The sequence below is a fragment of a genome, unplaced genomic scaffold (genome assembly GCF_019419815.1).
Source record: "Pyrus x bretschneideri cultivar Hongxiangsu unplaced genomic scaffold, Pyrus_bretschneideri_v1 Contig4, whole genome shotgun sequence".
NCBI classification, from domain to species: domain Eukaryota; kingdom Viridiplantae; phylum Streptophyta; class Magnoliopsida; order Rosales; family Rosaceae; genus Pyrus; species Pyrus x bretschneideri.
The window spans coordinates 10,754,026-10,777,901 of NW_025999723.1; the positions used below are offsets into that span (position 1 = coordinate 10,754,026).

The 23,876-nt window shown below is 37.8% G+C and overlaps 4 protein-coding genes across 4 annotated transcripts; all 4 read left to right on the forward strand.

Annotated features, from left to right (window-relative positions):
* The first annotated feature begins 1,130 nt into the window (after nucleotides 1-1,130).
* Nucleotides 1,131-6,209, forward strand: LOC103929323 (phragmoplastin DRP1B). The gene is made up of 16 exons (XM_009338508.3): nucleotides 1,131-1,358; nucleotides 1,463-1,526; nucleotides 1,616-1,720; nucleotides 1,818-1,919; nucleotides 2,183-2,233; nucleotides 2,338-2,399; nucleotides 2,549-2,639; nucleotides 3,062-3,126; nucleotides 3,442-3,636; nucleotides 3,843-3,962; nucleotides 4,134-4,204; nucleotides 4,318-4,543; nucleotides 4,909-4,959; nucleotides 5,103-5,331; nucleotides 5,528-5,667; nucleotides 5,791-6,209. The coding sequence occupies exons 1-16, from the start codon at nucleotides 1,230-1,232 to the stop codon at nucleotides 5,917-5,919; spliced, it is 1,830 nt and encodes a 609-aa protein (XP_009336783.2). The 5' UTR covers nucleotides 1,131-1,229; the 3' UTR covers nucleotides 5,920-6,209.
* A 1,086-nt stretch (nucleotides 6,210-7,295) lies between these two features.
* On the forward strand, nucleotides 7,296-9,031 carry LOC125468988. The gene is made up of 2 exons (XM_048565861.1): nucleotides 7,296-7,982; nucleotides 8,322-9,031. The coding sequence occupies exons 1-2, from the start codon at nucleotides 7,722-7,724 to the stop codon at nucleotides 8,961-8,963; spliced, it is 903 nt and encodes a 300-aa protein (XP_048421818.1). The 5' UTR covers nucleotides 7,296-7,721; the 3' UTR covers nucleotides 8,964-9,031.
* Nucleotides 9,032-12,176: 3,145 nt separating this feature from the next.
* Nucleotides 12,177-14,346, forward strand: LOC125468972. The gene is made up of 2 exons (XM_048565820.1): nucleotides 12,177-12,431; nucleotides 13,100-14,346. The coding sequence occupies exons 1-2, from the start codon at nucleotides 12,369-12,371 to the stop codon at nucleotides 13,736-13,738; spliced, it is 702 nt and encodes a 233-aa protein (XP_048421777.1). The 5' UTR covers nucleotides 12,177-12,368; the 3' UTR covers nucleotides 13,739-14,346.
* A 555-nt stretch (nucleotides 14,347-14,901) lies between these two features.
* LOC125468947 (cytochrome b561 and DOMON domain-containing protein At3g61750-like) lies at nucleotides 14,902-17,364 on the forward strand. Its single transcript, XM_048565774.1, has 4 exons — nucleotides 14,902-15,204; nucleotides 15,468-16,157; nucleotides 16,360-16,671; nucleotides 16,957-17,364. The coding sequence occupies exons 1-3, from the start codon at nucleotides 14,947-14,949 to the stop codon at nucleotides 16,639-16,641; spliced, it is 1,230 nt and encodes a 409-aa protein (XP_048421731.1). The 5' UTR covers nucleotides 14,902-14,946; the 3' UTR covers nucleotides 16,642-16,671; nucleotides 16,957-17,364.
* Nucleotides 17,365-23,876: the final 6,512 nt, after the last annotated feature.

The window sequence follows — 23,876 nt, forward strand, 5'->3', positions numbered from 1 at the left end:
TTGGAACCATAATTTGAAATTGCAAAAAGGGTGTGCTATCTACACATTTCTTTTTTACTTCCCACACATTCTCTCAATTTTTGGCTATTGGATTAAATGAATTGAAAAAGATCAAAGGACACAAATTAACAAGGAGTGTGTGTGAAGTAAAAGCAGAATGGGCAATATATGCGTTCATCTGTGCACTCAATTGTAGGAACAGCTCCAATGGTTTGACTATATTTTGTCATAGTGTAGGATTATAATTTTCAATCTCTTGTAGTGCATGAGTTACTTTTTGTTGGGACTGGGCTAAGCCTCATAATGGGCTAACAATAATGTGGTTCAAATTTGCTTTTAACAAGAATCGAACCCAATACCTCTCACTTACAAGTGAAGAGGAATACCATTAGACTGTTGTACTAAGTGGCAGTGCATGAGTTGGTTTTAACCCTTAGGAATTGGAATGTAAATTTTTTGGAGATTCTTTTTGGCCCTTCATTGGAGATGGTTTTGGGTGAAGCCATTTTGGACGATATGGTACTCCACTGGAGATGGCCTAATAAAGATAGTTTATTATTATTATTATTATTATTATTATTAAAGGATTGCTTTAGCAAACAAAACTTAAATCAAACTGGATATCATATAGTCTTTTGTACATATTTGATAGTTTTTGCAGCTACTAAATTTTGAGGATGAACCATTCATTTATTTAATATATGTAAACAACTAAACGATATTAAACTTTGTTGATTTTTCTTGCAAAGATTTAGATGACAATTAAACATAAATGCTTATAATTGTGACATTGATACAATAAAAAATACGCTAAATTTTACACCAAGGTATGAGATGCAAAATAAATTAGTATTGAAATTTTAAAACTTATCATTTACAAGTAAAAAAAATACCATCAGACCGTGAAATTTGAATACACGAATATGGGAAAACCAAAATTTTCCAAGGCGGTTTTGGATAGGTTAGGAGTTGGGCCAAAAATTGAATTCGTTTAAAGTCCATATTAAGCTGCAGCTCCGGTAGAATCGGTCAAGCATCTTTTTGGGCTTTTAATCCAAAACTGGCCCAATTTTCAAATCTTTGGAAAAATTTCGCACCAACGACCCAAAATTCCATTTCCCGTAGTTTCCTTCTCCAACCTCCAAAATCCGGTTATTTCTCTCTCGACGCTCCCACCTCCTACTGATCCTCGAAAACGACTCGACTCAGCGATCCGAATCGTCCGTACGATGGAGAATCTGATATCGCTGGTGAACAAAATACAGCGGGCGTGCACAGCCCTCGGCGACCACGGCGAGGAGGGCGCCATGCCCACTCTCTGGGACTCCTTGCCCGCCATCGCCGTCGTCGGCGGCCAGGTCTCTCATTTCTCACTTCTCCCTCTCAAATTTCACGCTTTCTTGAATTCAATCTCATTGAATTTCTCGTTTATGGTCTCTCGTTTTCTTTCCTACTTCGACAGAGCTCCGGCAAGTCTTCGGTGTTGGAGAGCGTCGTCGGCAAGGACTTTCTTCCTCGCGGTTCAGGTAATGCATGAAACGCCGTCGTTTTCTCCTTTCTACGCGGACGCGTTGGTTTTCCGGATTGGCTTTTGATTCGTACACGTTGTGTGCAGGAATTGTTACGAGGCGTCCTCTAGTTTTGCAGCTGCATAAGATCGACGAAGGAAGAGAATACGCTGAGTTTATGCACCTCCCGAGGAAGCGGTTCACTGATTTTGGTAATTTCCTTCTCTTCTTCTTCGTTGTTCCTGCAAATTGTTTTGGTTTCTTGACTTACGTTGCAAATGCTGATCTTGCTTCGTTGTGTATGTGTAGCTGCTGTGAGGCAGGAGATATCTGATGAAACCGACAGAGAGACCGGCCACTCGAAGGCGATTTCTACCGTTCCTATCCATCTTAGTATCTTCTCCCCTAACGGTGAGACAGAATTGTCGAAAACCTTGAATCGTTGGATTTGACATTCACAAAAATCAGAATGCAGCTAACTGGTTTGATTGCTCATAATAAATTTAGAGACAAAGGTTAAGAAAAAAAGGAAAGAAGGGAGAGTTACTTACTCTGGAGCTCACAAAGTTTTTCTAATCGCTTTAGTTCTCTTTCACTAAATTTTTCACGGTAATCTTCACTAGTATTTTATCCAATCTGTTCTATTTATCTTTATGATTTGTTTATCTTGGCAGTTGTGAACTTGACATTGATCGATCTTCCTGGGCTCACGAAAGTTGCTGTTGGTGAGTTAAATTCCTTTAAGCATTTTCAAGTAGCGTTGGATAAATTCCCTTGGAAGTTGGCACCTTAGTTAAGTTGACATTGTGTCAATTTTGTGGTCTTGTAGATGGTCAACCAGAGAGCACCGTGAAGGACATTGACAATATGGTTAGGTCCTTCATCGAGAAGGTAATCTTCTTACTGTGTTGTTGAGAACATTTATGAGCTATTAGATTATGAGACTTGCGTTTTGTGTTTCTATGAGGTGTTTAGTGAGTTTATGTTTCACGAGATGAAATATGCTTTATTTACTGGAATAATATGCCTTTTCTTGCCAGCCCAACTGTATTATTTTGGCAATTTCCCCTGCCAACCAAGATCTCGCTACTTCTGATGCAATTAAGATCTCTCGTGAAGTCGACCCTAAAGGTAAGATTATAAAATGTTTCGTTATGGAATTGCCATGACTTTTTCACCTTCTAGCTAAAAATACATGGTGGGGATGATTAATAATCCTACTTAATTCCAATGATTTAAAAGAAGAAGAAAAAAAAAAAAAAAGTAATACGACTGAGCAGGTGAACAAATTTGACAAGTTGTAAACAGGAAGGGTGGAAGATGTGAAAAGGAACAAAAAAGACAAGAAGATGGTTTTAATTTGCAGCAGTGAGGTGAAAGGATATCAAGATTTCATATGTTCAACTTTTAAGTTCTGTTTCCTCTGGTTTTGAGAAATGCTCTCGTCTTCGGTTGATCAAAACATATGTCATTTCAAAAGTGGCAGATTTCACTAATTAGGAGTATTTTCTATTTACACACTTAGATTTTAAATTTGGTTTCCCATTTCTCAGGGGAGAGGACATTTGGAGTTCTGACGAAGATTGATCTTATGGACCAGGGTACAAATGCAGTTGATGTAAGTCACTTCTGAATTCATAGACAAAAGAGGAAAAAGGAAAAGAAAAATAAGAAAGCAAACGCTTTTAAGATGTGGAATCAAGCAGTTTACCTGCTCGGTGACATTTTATTGTCTTGTTTTCGGATCCCTTGTTCTAGGTCTGTGAAACCTAATGTTCTGAGTAAATTGTAAGGGTGGTGCTCTGAGATCATCAATGCTGCAAGCATGTCTTCATGATTTGTTTTGGGCTCAAAAGTCTCATTACAGTATCATTATGGCTGCCTGCATTGAGAGTTTCCAGTTTCAAGGGTTTACGTTACTTTTACTTTTCAGATTTTGGAAGGAAGATCATATAAGCTACAGTTCCCCTGGATTGGTGTTGTCAATCGCTCCCAAGCTGATATAAACAAGAGTGTCGATATGATTGCTGCTAGGCGTAGAGAGCGTGAATATTTTTCTAGTAGCCCAGAGTACAGGCATCTTGCAAACAGGATGGGCTCTGAGCATTTGGGTAGGGTGCTTTCTAAGGTATGCAGGTTTATTATCCTAAATGCATTTTATATGTTCAGTTGTTGAGCTTTCACGCACAATTATGCTCTTATAGATTATAAAGTTAGAGAAAATACTTACGAAATCCAGTCTGCTTCCTTTTAATGATATATTTGCAATGGTCAGTTTTGTTTTGTTTTACTGATGAGCTTCGTACCTATCACTATATGTCATCAAACTTTCAGCATCTAGAAGTTGTCATAAAGTCTCGAATTCCAGGCCTTCAGTCTCTTGTCAGCAAAACTATTGGTGAACTAGAGGCAGAACTAAGCCGACTCGGTAAGCCTATTGCTGCTGATACTGGGGTAAGAATATACATATAAATCGTTCCTTTTGGCTTATCCTGTACTTTTCACCATGACAAGTAATGTAGACCTAGCAAAAATTTTCTTGGGCTGTCTGTATTGTTGTATTGTATGTAGTACAATAAGCATTGCTAATTTCAGTTTCATCGTTTTTTTTTTTTTCACATGCAGGGAAAATTATATGTGATCATGGAGATCTCTCGTACTTTTGATCAGATATTTAAAGAACATCTAGATGGCGTGTATGTATTGTGCTATCATTGTCCGATTTGAAGTTAATTGGAAAGTTTGTTTTCATTTCATTCTCGTTTCCTTATTCAACCTTGGGATTTATGATAATTTCCATTTTCTCCAGGCGCTCTGGTGGTGAGAAAGTTTATGGAGTGTTTGACAATCAATTTCCAGCTGCTTTGAAGCGGTTGCAGTTTGACAAGCATCTTTCAATGGAAAACATCCGAAAGCTAATTACTGAAGCAGATGGATACCAACCTCATCTAATTGCTCCTGAACAAGGTTACCGTCGCCTTATCGAATCTTCATTGCTCTGCATCAGAGGTCCTGCAGAGGCAGCTGTTGATGCGGTATGCATACATATCTTTGCATGTAATCTCCATAGGCAATTAAACCATGGGAATTTTTTTTCTTCATATTATTAGACTGATATTGCACGAGTAAGCTAGTGTCTTAGTTTCCATGTGGCCAAAAGATTTTCATACCTGAGGGACAAATGCTTTCTTTGCAGCATGGGATGCGCACACGAATGTGTTAATAATGAGATGTTGATTTTTGTATTTTCATTCCGCACAATCTTTTAATTGTTTTAATTCTCCAACTGTTATTGCCAGTGCTGCTGCTGGTGCTAGCATAATTTTTTTTCATTGCAAACATGTATAATGTGTAAGTGCTTCAAATCATTTTTCTTGATTTTCTTTTGTCACGATATCAGGTTCATGGCATATTGAAGGATCTGGCTCAGAAATCTATCAACGAGACTACGGTAAGTTCATTACCTTGTATTCCTGAATTCTGTCCGTAAATTAGGAATTTAGGACAGCTTGTCAACATTGCTTATCATTCATTATTTGTCCCTAAACATGATTAATCTTTTCTCTTAATGGATGGTTCTTCTTTGGTATGTAGGAACTAAAGCAGTATCCCACTTTAAGGGTAGAAGTTGCGAATGCAGCATTTGAGTCCCTGGAAAGGATGAAAGAAGAAAGCAAGAGAGCAACTCTGCAGCTAGTAGATATGGAATGTGGCTACCTAACAGTTGACTTTTTCCGCAAGCTTCCTCAAGATATTGACAAGGGTGGAAATCCGACACACTCACTCTTCGACAGATACAATGATTCATACCTCCGGCGGGTTGGTGAGTTGCTCACTCTAATACCTCTATAATCATATCCAAGATTTGAATCACTTAAGAAGAACTGGGAGGTAAAATCTTAAAACGATACATATTAATGGCCTGTTTGATAACCATTTCATTCTACCATCATCATTAGGTTTATCAGTTTATGTGGTTGCGTTGATGATCATGGTTCTTTTGTGTTTGAAACAAACAGGACACAATGTGTTAAACTATGTCAACATGGTTTGCTCGAGTTTAAGGATTGCTATCCCAAAGTCCATCGTCTATTGTCAAGTACGGGAGGCCAAACGCATCTTGCTCGATCATTTCTTTGCAGAGTTGGGTGCAAAGGAGGTGAGGATTGTTCCCTAGAAGAGTGAAATTTACGAAAACATTTGAAAAGAACAAAGAAACTAAGCCTAGTCGAATTAGAGTTATACTAGTAAGATTTTCGAAACTATTTTCTTTTCGTTGCAGGCAAGGCAGTTGGCTAAGTTGCTGGACGAGGATCCGGCGGTCATGCAGAGGCGTACATTGCTTGCAAAAAGGCTAGAGTTGTACAGAAGTGCCCAGTCTGAGATTGAAGCAGTTGCTTGGTCCAAGTAGAGAGAGAGAGAGAGAGAGAGAGAGAGAGAGAGAGAGGGAGAGGGAGGGAGGGAGAGAGGTGAATAATTGCTTTGTTAGGAGTTAGAATATAGAATTAGGCTGGCAGTAATTGGTTTGATTCATGATTAGTTAGTAGTTCTTTTTTCATTAATTACGGGAATTTTGTCATCATCTTAATGACGCCCATTCTATTCTTTTGGGTTAACTTTCTTGTTAAGAAAGAGCTTATTAAAGTTTTGTTATCATTTTCTGTTAAAGGGATTTGATTTAGTATAGACATTTTTCTGCAATTAAAATTTTCTTCCACCTTTCCCTTTTCTTTTTGTTGTTGTGAGAACAGAAAAAAACATTACATATCAATGTTTAACATGCGAAAAATTATTAAATTAGATACAAAAGTAATTTTAATTATGTCCTAAATTTGCAAATTTGTCTGTGGTCATATTAACTTCTCGATAAAAGAGAATTAAAGATACACTCAGGAAGTTTCATGAGCACTGTATTAACAAGTTCTTTTTTTTTTTTTTTTTTTTTGAACAAATGATATTATTTGCACTAAAAGGGTACGAGAATGGGCTAAGTTTCATTTAGGGGTGGAGATGTTCTTAATAATATTTTAATATGAATTGCCTAACTTTTTTAATACTTTTTCTTTTTAAATACTTTTTCTTTTTAATCCCAACAGTACCAAACCAATACGAAGTACTGTGTTTGAATGCAACTATTGTCACAAAAATTTCAGGGTCCTACTCTAGGGTCAAGTTTCATTTATTACAAACGATATTATCTATATTAAAGGGAGAAAGTGAGCGTAGCCTCACAATATGCTAGTAATAATGTAGTTTAAATTCGCCTTTGACGAGAATTGAACCTAAGACCTCTCACTTACAAGTGAAGAATAATACCACTAGACCGTAATGCTAAGTGGCAAGATTAAAATATTTTTTAAAAATGTTGTATGAAGTTGTAGTTGAACACAAACCTAAAGATGTAAAATGTAATTTACCGTGCTTTAAAAGTGTTAAACCTTATCAAAATTACTTAACCTCTTTATCGACTAAAGTCACGTTACTAGTCTTGTATGATGACTAACGTTATACCTGAGGGCATGTTTTTCTATAAAACTTATTTCATTTTTTTATAAGAAAAAAAATATAAAAAATCAACTTCATATGAAAAGAAGGGAAGGACATATTTAAAAAGAGTCAATTACACTTCAATCCTACGATATGATTCGAACGTATTGTGTACCAGTCTGTTGCGTTTTTGTGGAGAAATTTTTATAAGTACTGACAGCACATATCATATGTATATTTCATATGGGTAAACAACAATGTTGATATGTCGGATTTTGAAGGTTATCCTATGTTAAAATTTAATTGGAAATATAACATCACATGACCGTATTTTGGATCACGAATATTTCCTCAATGAAGTGCAAATGTTAGAAGCCCTAAACTAGAATGTTGCAAAATCTAACTGGTATAGTGGAAGCTTTTAAGCCTGTACTAACAACCAGAATTAAGCTTCCAGCAGAATTACCAGAGTTTCCCATTTTTAGACAAACGAGAGCTGAGTCAATACCGCCCGCGTATTTTGCTCTACGGTCTAGAAACTATAACACGGTTTGACTAGATACGATCGATCACCGCGTCATTAATCAGCTCCAATCATACAGAACGGCCTCGATCTTCTGAGCTTCTCCCTCTTATATATGCTACCAAGTACCAACAATACCAACAAAAAAAAAAAAAAAAACCATATCAAACCAAACAAACAAGAAGAAAAGAGAGAGTTTATATATGAACAGTAGATCACAAACATTAAACCAGGACTGCACTAAGCGTTTTAATTCTAGTCCTGAACGTCGCGAGAGAAAAACACGTTCTAATCCCTTGTCCTTGATTGTTATTGCTCAAGTTTTATTGCATCTTCTATCATTTGTGGTTAGTGCAAACTTAGGAATTGGAACAATTTATACGAATCAGATCATTGGGACTATGAGGATGATGGAATGGTCCGTAGCATCTGCTACAAACGCTTATTTTGACACCCTAAAACTGGTACTTTTCTTCCTTGAATTTTTTATTTTCACGTTTAATTTCTCTCTTGTGGAGAAGAACTTATGATTGATTCAAGAAGTCACATGGGTTTGTTTCCCTTAGAGGTCGTTACCGAAACGGGACTTCTTGCCAGATAGTTGACACGTTATATTGTCAGAATATTACAAATTACACCAAATTGAAGTTTACCTTTTCAATTGTACAGATTGACAGTTTGAAAACATGTCGTAGCAGTCAAATAAAAGAACAATTTCATATAAACCCTAGTTTTTCAGCTGTGTATCTTGGTTCTTGTGTTGTTTAAATGTGCTAACCCCAAATTTATATTCATTTCTGCAGTGTAATGACCGCAGAAGACAATGTGGCTCATGGAAAACACAAGAGCCAGGCAGCAATGAATTTGTAGCGGCCTTGGCTGCTGGCATGAAAGCCAAACTTATAGTGGAGGTCACCTCAAGTGTTTCCCCGTCAACGATAGCCCTAGCAGCTGCTGCAAAACACACAGGTGGAAAATTGGTTTGCATTCTTCCGGAGCCAGTCCTTGATGAATCAAAGAAAGTAATCAGAGACTCAGGCCTTAAAGACTTGGTAGAGTTCAAGACCGGTGACCCTTTTGAGCTCTTGTCAAATTACGAGAACATTGATTTTTCTCTGGTTGATTGCAAGAACGATGAGTACACAAGGCTGTTGAAGTTGCTTGATGTTAACCCTAGAAAATCAGTGGTTGTGGCTAATAACTTGGTTGGTGAAAGAAAAGGATTGGAAGGGAATTTAGGAGTGAAAGAGAAGAGGGTTCCAGTAAGGTCTACAAAGCATCCGATAGGAAAAGGAATGGAGGTCACAATGATTGGTAAGAATAGTGATCAGAGAGGAAATGAAAATTGGGGTGGAGGAAGAAAGAAGACGAGTGGTAAGAGCAAATGGGTTGTCAAGGTTGATGAGAAGAGTGGTGAGGAACATATCTTTAGGGTTCCAGGCTAAATCAGTTTTCATGTTATCTTTTGGTCTCAACTTGCAAAGGGAATAAGAAAGGATCCGGATGTCTTCTATATGTGAACTCTCCAAACAAATCTCTGAAGTGATCTCGAGTCTGCAACCTCGTATTTGTTGCCTCCTCAATATGCAGGTTCCTGCAGGCAATGCTGGTTTCGCATCTTAATGTTGAATGAACTTCAACCCTGCCTGGCTATGGAAGAGGTTGGTATGTCATCATAGCCAGAGAGAGTTAGAGAACTAGTGGATTGATCACTGTACTCTTTATGTATGAAAATCTCATAATTTCTATGCGTTTCTTAAAAACTCATCAGTGATAAATGAGTATATATATAAATCAAGTGTAAGAACCGTATATAATCTGTAAAATATTTCAAATTTGATCCACTTTACATATTCATTAGTTTGTAATTCTGGCTGTTTGTTTTCCTTCTTTTTGTTGTGATTTTGGCGCTCCACTTTTTCTCCCATGCACTCATTTCTAATTTTTCTAGCCCTTTGTGCACTAATAAATCAAAGGAGAAGGGATGAACACAAAATGAGGACATAAAAAGAGCAAATGAGAGTGTGAAGGTAACCATCCTTTCGTTTCATTAGTAGTTCTTTGGTGCACAAGTTATTCAATTCTTTGCCCTTCCATCTATTAGCGATCCCATCAAACCTAAGAGATAAAACCTAATGTGACATGCAATTAAATAGATCTCTTGGCTTAATATTGTATGTTGAGAGTGAATCTCACATCAAGAAAATAAGTGACCTTATATGTCATTATAAGTAACTAACTACTCCTCATATAGCTATTTGGTTTTATTGTGAAAATTCAACTTTCTTCACGGTATCAGAACAACAATTTAGGGTAGCGAGAGGTTGGATAGGAAGCTCATAATTAAGGAAGTTGAGGTTCCACCATAAAACCAATTAGCAATATGGAAAGTAGCCCAACTATTTATAAACACATGCAAGGTCCCTTGGGCTTCACATGTAAGACAACTTGCTCTGATACCATAAGGAAGCTGAGGTTCCATCATAAAACCAATTGGAAATATAGAGAGTAACCTAACTACTTATAAGCACATGCAAGGTCTCTTCTCTCACCAATGTGAGATTCATCTCAACAACTCAATGTACTTCGGTGAGCGTTATACCTACAAGTCCTTACATGAAATATAAATTTCATTAAAAATATATGGCGCAACACATCATCACAACCTGTTTAAGGATCAAGACACCTATAACTTTTATGATAAGGACTATATATAACCTATAAGTAATTAGCTACTCCTCATATAGCCATTTGGTTTTATGGTGAAAATTCAACTTTCTTCATGGTATCTTGGATAGGAAGCTCAGTTTACTCCAGAGTGTGTTGTACTTGCAACTCATTATAGGAAAAATAAATTTGATTACAAATAACATGATGTGACACGTCAACACGACCTATTTGGGGATCAAGACACCTATACTTTTATGCAAGGTTTTAAAAGACGTTAGGCGCTAGTCGAATGACGGGCTGGGGCCTAGCTCCTAGGTAGCTAGATGGGGCCTAGGCGGGCACTTAGGACTAGGCGAATTTAAGTAAATCTATTATATTTCGTGTAAATAAGTATTTGCTTATACTTAAAATATATATATATAATTTCATCATAAATTACAAAATAGAATGACATATATATTATGAAGTATTAGAACATATTAAAAACATAGGGAACAAGGATATAAAGTGTGTTCATTTACATATGCAACAAATCTCTTACAATTTATTGTAAAAAATAAAATGCAAAATGAAAGTTATCTATTTTCTGTCTAAGTGAGTCGCAACCTAGCCTAGGTGGGTGCCTAGGCAGTCTAGGCAGGTGCCTCAGCAAGTCTAGGCGCTCTTTCTTAATTCTCAAACGTTTAGGCATTAATCAGGACGGTGGTCAGCTGTCTAGCCGCCTAGGCGGCTCTAGGTGGGAATTTTTAGAACAATGCTTTTAAGATGAGGACTATAACCCATAAAGACACATGGCTTAAATTGACTCTTTAATTTGTGGGAGACATAAGATTCAAGGGAAAACACGAACACTCAAAGACACGAAGGTGAGAATAGGTGGGAGGAAAACCAAAATGAACAAAATAAGGAGAATTCCAATTAAGAGTGAGGCAAGCAAAAGAATAATGAGATGGACGGTTGTGGGGGCAACTTCATCCCATAATGCATAAAGGAGCCCCGAAATGTGGAGTAAGGCCTGTATTAAGGTGGCTATATGGCGATGATTACGTTGGGCAAGTCCATTTTGTTGAGGAGTAAGAGCGCGAGAGTAGTGTTGTTCAATAGCCAACTCATGGCAGAGAAGAGGAAATGGATTAGCATATATACTTCGTACCATTGCCACTTTGGAGAACCTAAATAGTAGCTTGAAAAATATTGCGATAGGCCTATCAAAATTTATAGCCCATTTAATTTAAATATTAAGTAGTTGAAGGCCTAGATTGCACGTCTTGTTGTTGACAGACCTGTCAAGAATTGATGACAACAACTGCCAACTCTTAATCATGAAGACTTGATGCAATTATTTTTTAAGTGGTACATATTTAAGGGAAGTGTTGTAAATAATATTATTAATTAGGAATGTGATTGTGTAAACTTAAAATAGAATCCCAATAGGATTTTGAGATCAAATCCTCATAGACTTTGTATACTTGTAAGGCAAGAAAATCTGTTAGAATTAGTTTAAATAAAGGTACAAGAGGTGAACATACAATTCTCATACACCTGAACCCTTTTATCGCTTTTATAATTTGATTTACAACATTTACAAGTTATATAGTTATTGTATCATTTCAATGATATTATATAATTATTTTCCCAAAATAAACCATAAAAATGTGCTTTGTAAAGGTCCTCAATCCAAATCTTATAAACGACATTTGTTGATTAGTAGAAAAACGAAAATGAGACTCAAGTGTTTACCCAAAAAAGAAGCATCTGGTCAAACTATGAGTTTCCCAATTATAGACAAATGAGGCGAGTTATAGCAGCTAATTTTCCCGCATATTTTGCTCTAGGGTTTTCCGGCATTAACACGTTTTGACTACGTCCGTATGACCATCGCGTCAATAACCAGCTCTAATCATGCTTCGTTGCTTCTGAGCTTATCCTCTTTGTATATATATCGTCACCAACAAAACTAAAAAACCGAACAAACACAAGAAAAGACAAATACATATCAACTGTAGAACAGAAACAAATCCAGGCGACAATAAACGATTTAATTCTTGTCCTGAACCTGAACAAGAAACACGTCCTAATTCTTCGATTCTAATTGTTTTTTTCTGCATATATTTTTTTTCTTCTGTGGTTGGATTGAAGTTGGAATTGAAACAAGTTAAAAGAATCAGATCATAGGGGCTATGAGGATGATGGAATGGTCTGCAGCATCTGCTACAAACGCTTATTTTCATACCCTAAAACTGGTATGTACTTTTCTTGTTCCCTCTTTCTATCTTCCATTGATGTTTTTTCTTTCTTTGTCAATTTCTCTGTTTTGTGTTTTCTTCCAATTTGTTTAAGAGCATTAGAACCAATGGTTGATTCAACTGGTCCCTTAGGTTTCTTAGAAATCAAAGATACAAAGGTACACCCTATAGAATAGATCCTGTTCAAGTAAGGTCGTTGGTCCTTTGGGTTTCTAATTAGTTCATAATTTTTTTTGGAAATAGGTGTAACTATGAAAAAACGTTTGTGTTTCTTAGGGTTTTGTTGCCTTTAAATATCACTACATAAATGGGACTTAAAATCATGTCAGACGTTTGACATTTTTTTTCTTTTAATATAGCGATATATTTTGCATGTTAAATTCTCTACTAAAAGGCTACTTCATTAATTGTCTAGATTGACAGTTTGACTTCTTTTAGTAAAAGAATGTATTTTGAATGTTCTCAGACGGTTGAAAGGTTACTTCATCAATTGCCCACATTGATAGTTTGACAACAAGTGGCGAAGTCAAATAAAACGGCATGTTCATATATACTGCCCTCTTTTCAATTTTGAACCTTTTTCCTCGTGTTGTTCAAAGGCTTAATGAAGAATGTAAGCCAATGTTTCCAATGTGCTAACTCCAAATTCACACTCATTTCTGCAGTGCAATGACTCTGGGAGACAATGTGGCTCATGGAAAACACAAGAGCCAGGCAGCAATGAATTTGTTTCAGCCTTGGCTGCCGGCATGAATGCCAAACTCATAGTGGAGGTGACCTCAACTGTTTCGCCATCTACAATAGCCCTAGGAGCTGCTGCAAAACAGACAGGAGGAAAACTGGTTTGCATTCTTTCCGAGCCAGTCCTTGATGAATCAAAGAAAGTAATCAGAGACTCAGGCCTTAAAGACTCAGTCGAGTTCAAGACCGGTAACCCTTCTGAGCTGTTGTCGAATTATGAGAACATTGATTTCTCTCTGGTTGATTGCAAGAATGATGAGTACACAAGGCTGCTGAAGTTGCTAGATGTTAACCCTAGAAAATCAGTGGTTGTGGCTAATAACTTGGTTGGTGAAAGAAAAGGGTTGGAAGGGCATTTGGGAGTGAAGGGAAAGAAGGTTCCTGTGAGGTCTACGAAGAATTCCATAGGGAAAGGAATGGAGGTCACCATGATCGGGAAGAACACTGAGGTTGGCAAGGGAAATTGGCGTGGAGGAAGTAAGAGGAGAAGTGGTAAGAGTAAATGGGTTGTTAAGGTTGATGAGCAGAGTGGTGAGGAGCATATCTTTAGGGTGCCTGGCTAAATCACTTTTCATGTTTTCTTTCGCTATCAAACTTGCAAAGGGGAGAGAAATGATGAGGATATCTTTATGGTGATAAACGCTCTGTCTTCCTCGGCCATCTTGATCTGGTTATATGAAGAGAAAGCATCCATAAAGGACAGCATCCCATGTCCAGCGGTGAGTGGTGATTGTGGATGCCTCCCCTCCCCTCCAATTGTTGCCTCAGTACTTTGAATGCTGCATGAAATTTATGGAAGAATCTTAGCCATCCCGGTTCTATTTCATGTTCTGAGACAAATAATAGAAGATATACAACCTTGTTACAAGGATGCTGTCTGACTACGAAAAATGCCACTATTTTTTGTCATTATGTAGCAAAGAAAAGCCCAAATGTCTAGTGATTAATTTGTTGACTGTACTTTTTGTATGAAGTCTCTAATTCTATGTATTGCTGAAAACCTCATCAATAATTATTGTACATCAAGTCAACTTCTTTACCCGTTTTCACTTATGGTGTAATTTGTTGCTCTTAGATTCGGTTTAGGGCATGAGATGCTTTTGAATGCAATTATAAGCCCTTCATTATGGTATCTTTATGGTATCTTGTAATACACAAGAAGTCGACTTCAAAGTGCTTCATCATTCATATCCAATCATCACTTATATTTTTGTTTAATAAATATCCAAGTAATAAAATTGCACTATTTTTATTTTTTAATTATACTTTTAATCCAGTATTCCGCCGTCCCTGACCTCTTACTATACTTCTAGCCAAAACAAAATAGTACTTTTTTTGTTTTGTTATATTAGAGGGTGTCGATAGTCTTGAACTTAGTTTACTTGTATCTATCACTCTCCCCAGCCTCGCTACTGAACTAACCCAGTGGCTTAAATTTTTTTGGGGGGGTGGTGTGGGTGGTGGTTGTTTTAGTTTGCAAGAATTGGAAGATTATTAGTAAAGATATTATGTCTCGAAAATATTGATTTGGTTAACTTTTAGTCATTAATATGATAATAATTAAACCACTGTAACACTCGACATCTGCCAACACCAACCAGCATTCCCACCACCACCAACCACATTCCACATTCCATTTTCCTTCAAACCCAAGAGACTAAAACCTCCCAACCTCCTGAATGTGCTTTCTCTTTCACAACTTACATTTTCCATGGTCTTGTCACTGCCTGTTCAAGCCTTGAATCTCATTCCTAAGTTTTTGGTCTTTCCAATGGCGAGCCCTGGGTCTTGGCTGATTTTTGCTCTGAGGTTTGCTTTCAGGCTATGTATTCTGACCCTCGTCTTGGAGGCCAAGTTTTTTGTTATGGCTGATGATGACAGTTATGTTCCGGGGGTTAATAGCATCATCAGGGACAATGTTGAATCGGAGCTTTGTGACAATGATCTGAGCAATTTTATGCTACCACCATATAGTAATTCATCATCTGATCTAGTCTGCAGGCCTATTTGGAACACTTTTGTTCTGAGAGTAAGTTTGTCCTCAATTTTTATTTCATTGTTAAGTTGGTTCTGTTGAGAAATAATTTATGCACACTCCCTCTTTCTGCACACTCATGTTTATTTTTGTCCTTCGATTCTTATTTAATTTATTCAATCCAAATGTCATAATAAACAAAGGTGTGTAAGGACGAAAAGACGTGTGCGGAAGTCATTATACGGTTCAAAACTATATATATTCAACATATAATTAAATCAAACTAGCTATTTCTTTCATTTTCTTGGTTGTTGCAGTACTCTCAGACAGAAGATCATGTCGTGAACATTATATTATCTGCTGTATACACCACAGGATGGGTGGGAATGGGATTTTCCAGAAATGGAATGATGGTTGGTTCAAGTGCAATAGTGGGATGGATTAACAAAAAAGGCCAAGTAAGAATTAAGCAATACTATTTGCAAGGCTCCAAGGTGTCACAAGTCATACCAGACAAAGGTGAATTGCCACTCACTGGCATTCCTGCTTCTGTTGTGCTTCATGGACCTAGAATTTACTTGGCTTTTCAGATGAAATTCAAAACTCATCTTGCTCGTCAGCCAATCATCTTGGCTATCGGAAGCCGTTCCCCCAAGCACAACCACCTAACCATACACAATGATAAAACAACCGTCTTGTTCGATTTCTCTTCAGGCTCAGCATCTGTGGGAGAGGCACCTAGTGATTTTGGACAAATGAAGAAGAACCATGGAATATTGACTATATTTGGATGGGGTCTAATAATTCCTATTGGGGCAATTGTGCCAAGATACTTGAAGCACAAGGAACCTTTGTGGTACTATCTCCATTCAATTATTCAATTTGTTGGATTTGTGATTGGGCTTGCAGCTGTGGTACTTGGCCAGCAACTCTATACTAAAATAGGAGCCAACTTTCCAACGCATAGAGGCATAGGAATTTTTGTTCTCGTACTTAGCATCCTTCAGGTTTGTCCCTCACATCTGAATTTATTACAATAATACTATGTAGATGCATAAAACTAGCACACTTGTTGACACATTCTCCTAAAGCGGTGGGTCCTATCATTACATGTGAGACCCTTATGTAGTAGAGAATCTATCACACTTGTGTTCCGCAAAGGAATTGTAATTTCATATTTCTGAGTTTTTTACTAGAGGTAATTTTCAGATATTGGCATTTTTTCTAAGACCCAACAAGGATGCCAATAATATTAGAAAGTACTGGAATTGGTACCACCACTGGCTTGGAAGGTCTGCAGTCTTCTTTGCAGCTGTGAACATAGTTCTGGGGATCAAAATTGGAGGTGAAGGAAATGATTGGAAGGTTGGTTACGGATTTCTTGTAGGCGTAATTCTTGTCTCAGTAATTGTATTAGAAGTATTGGCAAGGATGAGAAGAACAGAGAAGGATGATATTACTCCAAACTTCCAAATGAATCCAATTCAATAGGCAGCAAGAAATATTCAAGTTTCTAAAGAGGTTTCTCTCTCTCTTTTCTTCCTTTTCTTTTCTTCGTCTTTTGTTATGCAAGATATCATATTGAGGTAAAATACAGAATGAGAAAAAAAATTGGTATGAAATAGCTACATGTATTTTTTGACATATATGAATGACGAAAGCATATATAATATGTACGTAAAATTGAGAAGTGCATAGAAAAAGCTAAGGGAAAGTCGGAAGTGTTTTTCAACATTACGTATATGTATAATATGTGCGAATTTACTAACATCCATATTTAAATTATTCATGAATGGTGTGAAACAGGATGAGATTTATATGATTAGAGTGCATAGCAATATAGCATCTCAAACTTTGCGGCATGGAATGTGATGATCCTGCTCTGTAAGATGAATGCTTTAATAGTTGATTGCATAGATGGATTTGTGTTCCTCTTGTCCAAACCTAACATTTTGGATGTGAATTCCTACCGCGCTGCCTCCACATTGTAAATCGTTTTTAATTCTTTTATTTTGTAAATTAGATATTTTTGTTGTGACATATGTTCTTATCAATATGGGATTGTGTAAAACCTATGTAGAGATAAAGTAGGAATCCTTTGGGATCTAGAAGATCTTTCCTAATATAATTTGTATTACTTGGAGAGCAAGTTTCTCTCCTCCTTATTACTATAAATAAAGGCACAAGGACTAGGGAATTAACACACAATTCCTCAAGTCTATTATCCAATTTCTTACTCTTCCCTTTGCCGCACCTCTCTACTAAATATGGGTCACAACACGAAGAGAATTTATTCGTCTTCAATCAAGGGAATATTATGTTTCAAATATTTTTAATTGATTAAATTTTGATTTTATTGAATTCATATACTTCTATTGATTCAATTTATTTATTTTTCTTATGTTGAACGTGATACAAGCTTTGGAGATGGAAAGTCGAAATTGAAGAAATAGTTTTCAACATCAAACCAGTTTATCAATATCATCACGCAATCAGGTTCTTCCAAAACAACGGTTTTTAACTCGATATTTTTACAGTCCTAGTGGCATGAACATTCACTATAATGCATGACCCAACTTTACCTTTTTTGAATTTTAGATTTTACATAAATTATGTATGCATTATAATCATAATCCCATTGAATTATGTGAATTGATATTGCTATGAATTGTAGTAAACATGCATGAATTTACTAGAATTGAAAAAAATATATGCTAGGGTTTTGGTGGAAATCCACCGAGCCGCGGCACCAAGCCGCTGAGCTCCCCTAGGACGAGCCGCAAGCCGTGAGCTAAAAGGGCCTGCAGCCCTCCGTTGACCACAAACCTCCGAGCCATCGCATCGATTAGCCATCGCGCTAAGCCGTTGGCTGTTCCAAACCCTAATCTGAAAAATCGACATGGCCGTCGTCTAGGTGACCTGCAGTCGTCCCGTGGCTCATTCCGACGACTGGAAGTCGTCCACATCGTCGTTCCCGACGAAGCCCTTCGACTTTTCCTTCGAAATCTCCATGGAGTTCGAGATTTCTCACTCCTCAGATGCTTGGAACCCTTCCCCATGGAAACCCGTCCGACTCTGCTCGGAACTTGCCGGCGCTGCAGCCTGGTTTCATCGACGGCGAGCACAACCAGGTTTTGTTGGGGTGTTCGTAACCCGACCCGAGTCCTTAGGCTTCCTCTCGGTGCTCAGGCCAGTTGGGCCTTGTTTTCTTCTCAGCCTGAAAAACAAATTTTTTCTGTTCCTTTGGGCTCGCGTGCAGCGGCCCATTTTCTAGGCGTGGCCTGCCTGACATCAGCCCGTGAGGCTATGGTGCTTCAGTGCACTGCGAAGCACACGATCGCTACCCTTCTTTGGTCCATTTTTGAGCGACCAATTTTACTTGTCTAAAGCTTTATTGGGTTTATATTTTTTCGCCCAATTCTTCCCATTGACATGAAGACCACTAATTAATTAAATCACCATATATTGTTGCCTACATGCATTTTTCAATTGCTATATATTTTTTCCTTGTATATATTGCGTTTGTTTGCAAGTATTATGAACTTAAAGTTCATACTTCCAAATCCGAAGTTTAGGAAACGTGCCATATAAACCTGAAGTTTCTTCACACACAACACTCATACTGAGACCTGAAGTTCTCCATGCTTAAATCCATTTAAACTAAACCATGTCTTAGAACCTGAATGTTCTAACTTTGATGTTTATGGAAATTTTATTTCCTAAAACACCAATCACATTCTTGTTTCTGCCATTCAACGTATTGTCAAACCGTAACATGTTCGATTTCACTAATTTGGAAGTTTCGAACAAGAAACTGCTTTATGTGGTTACAAGACGTGACACCCCACTTGACTACGACTAGTAGCGAAATCATTGTAGCCAGTTATGGTGTATAAGAGCTGAATAAGCCTCCGCCATGATCTTTATTCGAAGATTTATGCCTGAAGCATATCAAATGGAAGTATCTCACTGCCAAGGACTTCATGGTTCTTTGACTCATTATAGATTGTTTCAAATCATGCAAAGATGAATTCTTGTCTGAAACAAAATATGATCGAAACCTTTACGTCCATGAATAGGTATAATTCTGAAGTTTATATCCGATCAATTTTGACTGGAAGAAAATCTTTTCTCATCATTCTATATCTAAATTGCTCCTGAAGCAACAATATAGACAGTGGAAGTCACCAAATTCTTGAATCTGATTACTACCACACTTGTGAGAAAATGGTACCCTAGCAATTTCGGCTGGAGTCTATCGAATAATGGTGCCCTGATTCGGCAGGGATACACCAAAAATGCATGCTCTGCTTCGACAGAGATGCACTGAAGGGCATGCTCTGCTTCAGTAGAGGTGTACCGAATGGTATTGCTCTGCTTCGGCAGAGACTATCAAACAGGCCTTTCTAGTTTCAGCTGGAGCCTACCGAACCCAACTCTAGGTCTGTCTGTCTGTCTCTCTCACAATCCTATTTCGAGTTTGTTTTACAACATATGGTAGGATCAGACCTGCCAAAAGGTGATATCATGCCTGAAGCATGATCTTTGGCATCTAAAACTTCAAAAATAAGATATAGTATTCCCGAACCTCAACCCTGCAGAATCTAACTCCATTTTGACGGAATAGATCATTGGTTATGCAATTTTCCTTGCTTTTACCAATGTTGTTGAGGAGTACCATTCTCATAGTCAATCTGTGAGACTAATTTAGCTCCACCTAATATATTTGGAAGAGCGAAATTTGACATGGAATGCCTATTGGGCGAACCCTCTTGTTTTTTGGTTTCCTTTGTGAATAATTTATTTTATTCTCAGATTTAAGATTGGTGTTTGGACGTCACTATTATTCTCGAATAAGACTTAATTAATGAAATTACCACATGTGACTACAATTAAATCATGCTTAGGTATGTTTTGTGGGGAAGTTAGCTTGTCTGGCTCTATGCTAGCTTCATACCTAATCATCCCCAAACAACCTTTCAAGCTTATCCAACCTGTTTATGGGCATGGCAATGTCCTATATTGTCAAATGGTACTAATTTTACCATAAAGGGAAGCCTTATACTCATTCATTCTGGAAGAACGCCCTTTTTGAGTTTTAAGGATATTAGAGAGCACTATTACCATATTGAAACCAATGTAGAAAAATGGAGTAAAATTCCTTAGCATATTACCATATTGCACTTCCTATGAATATAGCCAAATGCATATTCTAGAGAAGATGGAATGCTTAATGAGTGTATTACACCTATTCAGGCCCACTATGTGGTCGGCCAGAAGCCCCGCGATTCTAAAGGAATTTTCACTATGGATGTACATTTGGGATATCTAGGATGATTCGTGATGCGCCGTTTTGGGCATCCTTTCACCAGAAGTGAAGAAATCATACCTGGACACATATCATCTTTTAGGACCATCCATCTTTCTACAAAGGATTCAAATGGGACATTTGTCGACTGATTCAACCACCATGCGGACCATTTAGATACTTTATTGTATTGGTTGATGTTTCTACATGTTTGTCACACATGTGGTTGTTGTCCATAAGTTGCATTCTCCACAATGGTAGCTCAAATTAACAAGTTCAGGGCTCACCACCCTAATTATCTGATCAAATTTATTTGATTGGATAAGTTGGAGAATTTACATCGAAAACTTTAACTTTCAATGGATATTGCATGTTGGTTGGGTTTTGAAGTTGAACATCCAGTCCCATGTTCATACCCAGAACGACCCAACAGAAGCATTCATTAAACGCCTTCAAATGATTGCGCGATCGATTGGTCATACGTACCAAAGTTTCCGATCTCTACTTGGGGCCATGCAATATTGCAAGCAACCATGTTGGTCTACCTGAGGCCCATCATGACCCAACCTTATAAAGCGCGTGTTAGTTGGTTACCAGATACGAACCCGACATATCACATTTGCGCGTCTTTAGTTGTGTGTTGTATATGCCATTATGCGCCGCCCTTACATACAAAAGAACAAAGGGGTCCTCAGGGAAGGATGGAAATCTATGTCGATCATGATTCTCCTTCTAATATTCGTTACTAAGAACCTTTGACAGATGATCTCTTTACCGCTCGTTTTGCGGATTGTCACTTTTATGAGACAGACTTCCCGTCGTTAGGAGGAGATAAGAACGCCAACGTTCCTAAAGAACGATGCGAATTATCGTGAACGTCCCCACTATGTCTCATATCAATCCCAATCTAAATCGTCAGAGTATAACCAAACACTTCTTCTAATCTAGCAAAAATGACGAGATCACATATACCAGCTGCAAATATGCCTGCAAAGAAGAATGTACCAAATGTACAACGAACCTTCATCCCGAAAACAGGAACGCCACAATTGTGGCCGACGCTCGTACAGTGGTGGCTAGCTAATCAATCTATCCTACGCCAGAAGCATGGTAGATCACTCGGTTCGAGGATTCACCTCCCCAAAAATGGAGTAATATGGCATGAACAAATCCGCCCCTCGATCGCTATCTCAAACCTTTTCATCTCATGAGATTAAATCCGGATTACTCCGGAGACCTGAAGTTCTTGGTCCTGTATACTAATTTGGATGAGATATGGAATTGGAATGAGATTATCATAGATGATGTTTCATTTATATGGTAACTACCGACGTAAATGAAAAACGACGATAACGAACCGCGTTCCGTTGATTAGTGTCAACGTAGAACTGATTGGTCAACTAAAAGAATCAATTGATGACGAATGAGATGGATGAAATAGTGTAAATGACGCCTTGTGGTGCAAGGTTTCTTTCATACGCCATGTGATTGATTGTAGCATTATAAACGCGGTTGTAGTATCTCTGGGATCGTGATACGAACCTACATGGAGTTTCCAAAGAACTTACATGTACTGATTCAAATAACTCTAGACCACAAGAGCATCATCTCGGTTCTTAAGAGGCTTTCACTTTGCGAATGCAGAACTATCCGAACGGATGTGGTATACCCGTCTAAGTGAATATTTGATCAGTTAGGGATATATGCCCCTGTGTGTACAAAATCCAAAATTGCTAGAATTAAGAAAACTAACTCATACCTAAATCGGACTTTAAGATGAATGATCTTGAGAAAACTCGACATTACCTCGACCTGAAGTTTCGAGCTAGCTCTAATGGTATTCTGGTCCACTACTCGAACTAGACCCAGAAGGTGTTACGTCCAAGTATACCCTAATCGTCTGTATGCTAAATGCAAATGAGACCTTTACGGAGGGTATGAAGCATAAGGTTCCATATTGGAACGTGAGGCAGCCATATCTAAGTACCATTGGTGTTTGTTGTACTTAGCTCAAATACACTAGATCAGACATCTTATGTGCTGATAATCTTTTGGCATAAAGCAGCATTGCGCCTAACACGCCACCACCCAATTTGGTGTTAAAGACGTTTTTCAGTTACTACGAATTTGGGCTTATCTATTCCTATGTATCTCAGAATAGATCACACCTTATTGATCTTCGGAATGATGCCTACCTCGTGGGATACGCTGAATCAGACCATCTGTCTAACCGCACAAGGTACGTTCCCGAATGGTTATGTCTTTACCATTAAGGAACACCGCAATATCTTGAAGGTTAACCAGATAAACCTTTTGTTGCGAAACCTTTGAATCGTTCCAAGACTCACTATGTCTCATCACGTGAGAGATATGGTCGAGAACTCTTGTTGAGCATATTCAAAATCCCTGGGATTTTCATCCATTATTGAATCCCAACAACGATCCATGAACACAACGCCGTATGTATCGACCAGATCATGATACATCTAACAAGTCAACCCCAAGCATATTGTGCCTACATCAGCATAAGCATCAGAAGATTGAAGTGAAGCAGTCCAATCCCAGACAACCTTGCCGACCTTTACAACATCATTGCCGAAATCTACCTTTTTCAGAAGCTTGTCCAAGGAATTGGTATGCGTAACTTTCTCACTTGCGATGCTTGTAGTTTCATTTGGAATTTTTGTCAAACTTAGGGGGAGTATCCAGAAGTATACTCACTTGATCTTAATATACTCTTTTTCCCTACGATTAGGAGCATTTTTTCCACTAGGTTTTTGCTACCTAACTAGGTTTTAACGAAGCACCCATCCTGGGCTGGTCATACATTTGTGAGCTCTTCTCCTTGTGTTAATGCAACTTCTCACTTTTCTCCTTTGACTATGAGCTTTTCTCCCACCTTGGGTTTTTCCATAGTGAGGTTTTGTGAGTTTTACCACCCATGCATTCTTCCGTTCGTTTTGAGACTCGCATTCGCTACTTGTGCCGACTAGACTAGACGACTTCATCAACTGCTTCTACATTTGCCTAAAGATTTGATGCGCCGTCTACTTGAGTATTTGCACACTCAAGGGGGAGTGTTGTGACATATGTTCTTATCAATATGTGATTGTGTAAATCCTAAGTAGAGACAAAGTAGGAATCCTTTGAGATCTAGAAGATCTTTCCTAATATACTTTGTATTACTTGAAGAGCAAGTTTCTCTCCTCCTTATTACTATAAAGGCACAAGGACTAGGGAATTAACATACAATTCCTCAAGTCTATTATCCAATTTCTTACTCTTCCCTTTGCCGCACCTCTCTACTAAATATATGCCATAACAGTTTTGAGCGGTTTTTCATCAGTTTGGCAGTACCCTTTTTAATTAACATTTTTTTTTAATAAACTTTATAGACCCAACATATTTTGACCATCAA

Coding starts and splice junctions, on each gene's coding strand:
- LOC125468947 (XM_048565774.1), top strand. CDS start 14,947: ATGGCGAGCCCTGGGTCTTGGCTGATTTTTGCTCTGAGGTTTGCTTTC. Junction 15,205..15,467: donor GGAACACTTTTGTTCTGAGA/GTAAGTTTGTCC, acceptor TGGTTGTTGCAG/TACTCTCAGACAGAAGATCA. Junction 16,158..16,359: donor TCGTACTTAGCATCCTTCAG/GTTTGTCCCTCA, acceptor GGTAATTTTCAG/ATATTGGCATTTTTTCTAAG.
- LOC125468972 (XM_048565820.1), top strand. CDS start 12,369: ATGAGGATGATGGAATGGTCTGCAGCATCTGCTACAAACGCTTATTTT. Junction 12,432..13,099: donor ATTTTCATACCCTAAAACTG/GTATGTACTTTT, acceptor TCATTTCTGCAG/TGCAATGACTCTGGGAGACA.
- LOC125468988 (XM_048565861.1), top strand. CDS start 7,722: ATGAACAGTAGATCACAAACATTAAACCAGGACTGCACTAAGCGTTTT. Junction 7,983..8,321: donor ATTTTGACACCCTAAAACTG/GTACTTTTCTTC, acceptor TCATTTCTGCAG/TGTAATGACCGCAGAAGACA.
- LOC103929323 (XM_009338508.3), top strand. CDS start 1,230: ATGGAGAATCTGATATCGCTGGTGAACAAAATACAGCGGGCGTGCACA. Junction 1,359..1,462: donor TCGCCGTCGTCGGCGGCCAG/GTCTCTCATTTC, acceptor CTACTTCGACAG/AGCTCCGGCAAGTCTTCGGT. Junction 3,963..4,133: donor CTATTGCTGCTGATACTGGG/GTAAGAATATAC, acceptor TTTCACATGCAG/GGAAAATTATATGTGATCAT.